We start from the raw sequence: 5,805 nt of genomic DNA on the forward strand, positions 1-5,805 counted from the left end.
ATAATAATTTACAATTTTAATTGTTTAAATGATAAAATTCATGTAATATTAATATTTTTATAAGTTTCGTAAATTTTCAAATTACACATATTCAAAAGCGTTAGCATTACTGAATAAGTATCAATAATAAACGAAAGCTAGAAAAGGAGAATACTGATAATAGCGAAAATAAGCAACACTGTGTAACAGGGTTGGCACAGGTGGTACAATTGCACTTTTTTTTTGTAAAATTTTATCCTTAAAAGTACAATCACTCATTTGGTATAAATTCAAACTTAGTGTGATGGTACAATTATGATCAAAAAGTACTATTTTTATTACTATTTGGTACAATTGAAAAATTTCATTTGCCATCCATGCTGAATAATAATGGAATGATAAAAGTAACTGTTATTCATTTTCTTTTAGTTTTCATTCTTAACTTGTAAGAGTTGAAAAAGTTGATTTTGAAGTTTAAAAAAGTGAACAAATTAAAATAATAAAATAAATTTTAACATATAAATACAAATTAAAGTATTTTTAATAAGTTGTGTTGCAATAAGTGAGAAAAGTTGAAAGTAACTTAATTTAGAACAGAAATAATACAATATTAATTATTATAGACAATAAATTTTCAATTCATTAACTATTATTTAATGTGTTTGAAGAAGAATTAAAATAAATATAGAAAAGAAATCTGTGTCCCGTTTTATCTGGTAAGTTATTATTAGAACAAGAAAGCTTTATACTATTTTATTTTTGGTGTTTTAAATTTTACTTTTAATTACATATTTTTTGTTGTTCATTTGGTGAATTAGAATACCAGAATCATGGAATCAGAAGATGCTTTAAAAGACATATTGACATTGCTTAAGGGAGATGTATTTTTGGACATTTTTAAAGGTAACTATGTAAAACAATATTCTTATTTTATATTTTTTAATTTCTCAGTATGTGAATTTTGTTACCTATTTTTAACTCCCTCTACTTTTTTAGAATTTTTAAAAATGTATTCTAAAAAATTTGTTTGAACATTGGATACATACATACATACACAATTGTGCTAAAGCATTCGATTAGTTAAGCAAACATAAATCTCTTAAAAATAACTTCTACATTAAAAACTATTATATAACTTACTGCAGTTTACTCGCAATGTTGTAGGGTATGATGTATTCGGATACATTTTATAATTTCATATTGTTGTTAATTTATGTAAACAAATATAAAAAATTCTCATACAAGTGTATTAAATTTACACAGTACCTGTAAATGTGAGAGAGTAATATTTCTGACGCTCAGTAACACTTCTATTTATATTTATTCTATGGTTTTAGTATTTTTCTATGTTTCTTAACTTTTCGATGGATGTAATAAAGAAGCAAATTTTTGGATTTTTAATTTATTTGGCAGAAATAACATCATTTGATTTGTATATAGAGAGTTCAGATTTATATATACTATGTTTAATTATTTGATTGTTTGTCAACCACGACTAATTGTTGATTTCCATATTTTCAATATAAAGTGAAAAAATAATTTTTATTTTTTCGTAAAAAAATAAAAATCCAAAAATAATTATTTCTGCCAAAAAAGAAAAAAAATAAAAATGGAAAAATAATTATTATTTCTGTCAAAAAATAAAAATTAGAAATTTAAAAATTAAAGCGTTTTATAAATATGTATGTATATAGTCCAATACAATAAAAATGCTATGTTTAAAAATTCATAGATAATAATTATTTTTGGTATCTGTTTAAAACAATGACATTGTTTACTTTTAGAACATAACATTGAGACAAATGCTTTAAAATATATGACACCAAGTCATTTAGACATTATAGTACCCAAAGAACTGTTTGGTAAAAGAATAATTTTTGAACACCACCTTAAAATTTGGCAAAGTGAGACATCATCATCATCTTTTCCGAAACAGACTTCAGAGAGCCTATTACTAGATCAAGAAGAGGTAAGTTTCTTCATATATAATTAAAATAATTTGTTTAATATGTATGCATAAAAAATAGTTTAATATTGAAGACGTTTTAAAAACATCACTTTCCGGAAAATCGGTTTTAAGTTACTATGGCAAAAATAAAAAATTAATTACAAAGTTTCGGAGAATGATTGCAAGTTGTGTAACAGCACACATTATTGAAAATAAAATAAATCCATCTCCAAAATATTTTGATAAAATTGCTGAGAAAATAGTTAAATATTTTACAACAGAAAACAAAGTAAGTTGTTATTTTAAAGATTAAGTTATATATTTGTAAAATATTTACTTGCAAACAGGAATTATATTTTATACCCAAAAAGGGAAGAAAGCCAGGAGGCTGCTTGTATAGCAAGTACCACAACGCTTTGTCGAATTTAAGAAAAGAAGGTCTCAATGATAATATTCTAGATAATAGCTCAGATACTTTGGAAAATGTAGAAGTGGAATCCGCAAGTACAAAACAGTTTTTAACATTCGTGTGTTTTATGTATATTTAAAATTTGTTGAAAATGTGTAGACAATTTTTTAATTTGAGCTTTTATGTAATTATTGTTTGTTTCATAAAATTCAAACTAGCGCACCTGTATTAAAGATTATTCATTTTTCAATTAATATTGAGGCATATTTTCTAAAATAAAAAGTAATTTTCTTTTATATACTTGTATTAAAGTACACAAACGAAATTTCTCATTATTTTAGGAAAATATGACCTTACCCTTATACCTTCTTCATAAACGAATAATTTGAATAAATCGTGGTAAATGTTAAAGCTTCATTTGTTTTATTAATCGTTTATGAACATGGCAGTTACGTTAATTTCTAAAAAATCGTACACTACTGATGCGATGGTTTGTATTTTTGTAACAAAAACTTTTAAATAGTCTAGTTTGGAAGTCTAAGGTCCTCTAGTGTTCCATAGCCACAGAAGCAGTGTGTCACCAAGAGTGTCCCTTCCATGTAGTTCTCACAAACAGAACCGCAATTTAACTATAATAAGGTTTTGATTTTTATCACAATTCATTACGTAACAGGTAATTCTGAAGTACGTTTTTTAAAATTGTTTACACTATTGACAAACATTTTTAAATATACATATTTAATTTAATAAATTTTATTTTTATATTTTGTACTCTTCTTATACTATACATATATTCATATTTTGTATAATATTGTTAATTATTAAAATTACAGACGAAAATGCTATATCAAATAAAAAAGACATGTTAATAGATAAAGAGTGGCTAATGATTAATATTGAGCCAATGTCAGAGGTCATTAAAAAGTGGGACAATACTTTTGATATCAGAAGAAACTTCCTGAAAGAAGCAGAAATTGGTTTGGATACTATTTTTACTGAATGGCCTTTGTACAAACAATCTTTCGGATATAATTTAGTTAGTTGTTTAATTTTTGAATAACGATAGCATAGCATAATATTTTTGTATACAAATATGTAGATATTGTCGGACTTTTCAAAAATGTTTCCAGGAAGAGAACATTTACTTGATGCAAAATGGGAGAAATTTTGTAAGCAGATATTTAAAATTATAGAGCGAGATGTTAAAGAACAAAGTAATTTGGATATAATATCAAAATTTAAAGGATCTGAGTTCACTTCTGGTAAACAAAATTTCTAAGAATTAGTAAACTTTATTAAAAATAATTTTTTTTTAATCTTTATATCTTGTTTGATTTAACCCCAGGTATTTATATCGTATATTTAGTTATTACTAACTATAGTAATCGATTGTTTGACATTTGCTGTTTAGAAAATTAAGAAGTATTGGTTATAAGCATATAAAACAAAACAAAGACCATTCCATGTCGATCAAACTTATAGTTAAATTTAATCATAGAATTTATTCTATAATTTTTTATTTTGATTTTTATGTTTTTATTTCATTTTCAGATGTAAGAGATTGTGTTGTACTAGATCTCATTCACTCAGTTTTAAAACCATCATCGAGAAAATGCATTTTAATTGATAAAAAGAGAAGAAAATATGAAAAGGCTTCAGTTGAAGATTCAAAAAAATCATTCCTTTTATACGCATCTAATAATTCTGAACTTAACACAAAAGTTAAACTTTTAGTTGATGAATATTTTGCACAGAAACAATCTTTGCAGCCATTTATTTACGCTATTGGATCATCCGTATTTGATTTACATGAATTTTATGTATATTTTGGAAACATTTTTTATAAGCTGCAGAATATAAAATCGTGCGTAGATCTATCGTTCAAAATATTCAATTCTATTAATATAAAATATCCGCAAAACTGTAAATTAATTTGGCTATTTATACAAGAGTATTTTTTTGAAATAAAGGTAGAAAATAATGAAAGATGCACTGCTCTATCAACTATATTGAATGATATAGAAAATGTTTGAGACGAAATACATGGTAAGATTTGATTACAGATAGCCTAAAATTTAACTTTGTATAATTATGTTTTTTTTTATTTTTTCAGCAACTACATTTAACTTTGGTTATTTAACAAGGTTTTCTACAAAACAAAAATAATATTAATAAATTAAAAACTTTGGTGAGGTATAAACTAAATATTGAATTATTTTTTTTTAACTTTATTTAATTTTTTAATAAATTAAAATGAATTTACATTGCTTTATATGTAAAAACGTATTTCAAGATTTTAAAAAATTAACATGTCATTTAAAATATTTTCATAATTTACCAACAAACAATTTATATGAATGTGCCTTTTTAGACTGTAATCAAAAATTTAGCAATTTCAAAGCTTTTTCTAAACATGTCCGAAATAAATTAAAAAAATATTTTAATGATAAAGAAGTGAATTCAAATTTGATTGTAAAAAAAAATATTACTGTTTTAGGAAATAACGTTTTAGATACAGAAAAAAACTTTTTTGGACTTGAAAATAATATAGAAACTGAAAGTAATAATGTTATACTAAAACATATTTCCGAAACAGAAAGTAAGACCTCAGAAAACAAAAATATCACTTTAGAGTGTGATAGTATAAATACTATTGAACAGACATCAACTTGTTTACTAAAAAATTCTTTTAAATTAGCATTATCAAATTATTCATTTAACAAATTTTCTAGAAAGGATGCTATAAATTTACAAAAAAATATTGGTAAAAATATAACACATCCGATTAGGAACGAATTAAACAAAATAGTAAATGAATTAAATTCTAATGATTTGTCGCAGACAAAAAATAGTCTGGAAAATATTATGTCATTTTGTGATAAACCATTCGAAGGTTTTGATACAGAGTATAAGTTCATAAAAACATTAAAAAGCCTTAATTTGTACGAAAGTCCCTCTGTAATTAAATTAAACAATACAATTAGCAGCATTGTTTTAAATCACATCAATACAATGGATGAAGTTGTAACGAAAGGTGTATTGTTTCCAATTAAATTTCATATACAAAAGTTTTTTGAAATTCCTGGTATTTATGAGGAATTTAAAAAAACTATGCAAAATATAAATAATAGTAGTTCTTTAAAACATTTTTGCAATGGCTCAATCTGGATAAATAAGCTTAAACATTATCACAATAAAACTGTAGTACCATATTTTCTATATTTTGATGATTTTGAAATCAATAAACCTATTGGATCACACAGCTCAAGCCTTTTGGGAGTATATTTTTCCTTTCCATCAGCTCCAGAATTTCTAAAGTTTACGTTAAAAAATATTTTTATTGCTGCTCTTTTTAAATCTAAAGATGTTAAAGCCCTTGGAAATGATAAATGTTTCATTAAGTTGATTGATGTTCTTAATGACATAGAAAAAAATGGCGTAGATATTAGTACTAAAAATGGAAAAGAAA

General features: G+C 24.1%; 1 protein-coding gene across 2 annotated transcripts; it reads left to right on the plus strand.

Moving 5' to 3' along the window:
* Positions 1–474: 474 nt before the first annotated feature.
* On the plus strand, positions 475–4,022 carry LOC111688945. Of its 2 annotated transcripts, none has more exons than XM_046946986.1 (4): positions 475–695; positions 798–882; positions 1,764–1,948; positions 3,888–4,022. In XM_046946986.1, the coding sequence occupies exons 2-4, from the start codon at positions 810–812 to the stop codon at positions 3,891–3,893; spliced, it is 264 nt and encodes an 87-aa protein (XP_046802942.1). In that variant the 5' UTR covers positions 475–695; positions 798–809; the 3' UTR covers positions 3,894–4,022. The 2 variants fall into 2 exon arrangements, with proteins under 2 accessions (XP_046802942.1, XP_046802941.1); XM_046946985.1 differs by lacking the exon at positions 3,888–4,022 and adding an exon at positions 2,007–2,638.
* Positions 4,023–5,805: the final 1,783 nt, after the last annotated feature.

This window comes from Lucilia cuprina, chromosome 3, assembly GCF_022045245.1.
Source record: "Lucilia cuprina isolate Lc7/37 chromosome 3, ASM2204524v1, whole genome shotgun sequence".
Lineage (NCBI taxonomy): Eukaryota > Metazoa > Arthropoda > Insecta > Diptera > Calliphoridae > Lucilia > Lucilia cuprina.

What these genes read in the sequence shown, in the direction of transcription:
- LOC111688945 (XM_046946985.1), top strand. Translation starts at nt 810, where the DNA reads ATGGAATCAGAAGATGCTTTAAAAGACATATTGACATTGCTTAAGGGA. An exon ending in ATTTTTGGACATTTTTAAAG is followed by an intron (nt 883 to 1,763) that starts GTAACTATGTAA and finishes GTTTACTTTTAG; the next exon opens with AACATAACATTGAGACAAAT. An exon ending in TATTACTAGATCAAGAAGAG is followed by an intron (nt 1,949 to 2,006) that starts GTAAGTTTCTTC and finishes CATAAAAAATAG; the next exon opens with TTTAATATTGAAGACGTTTT.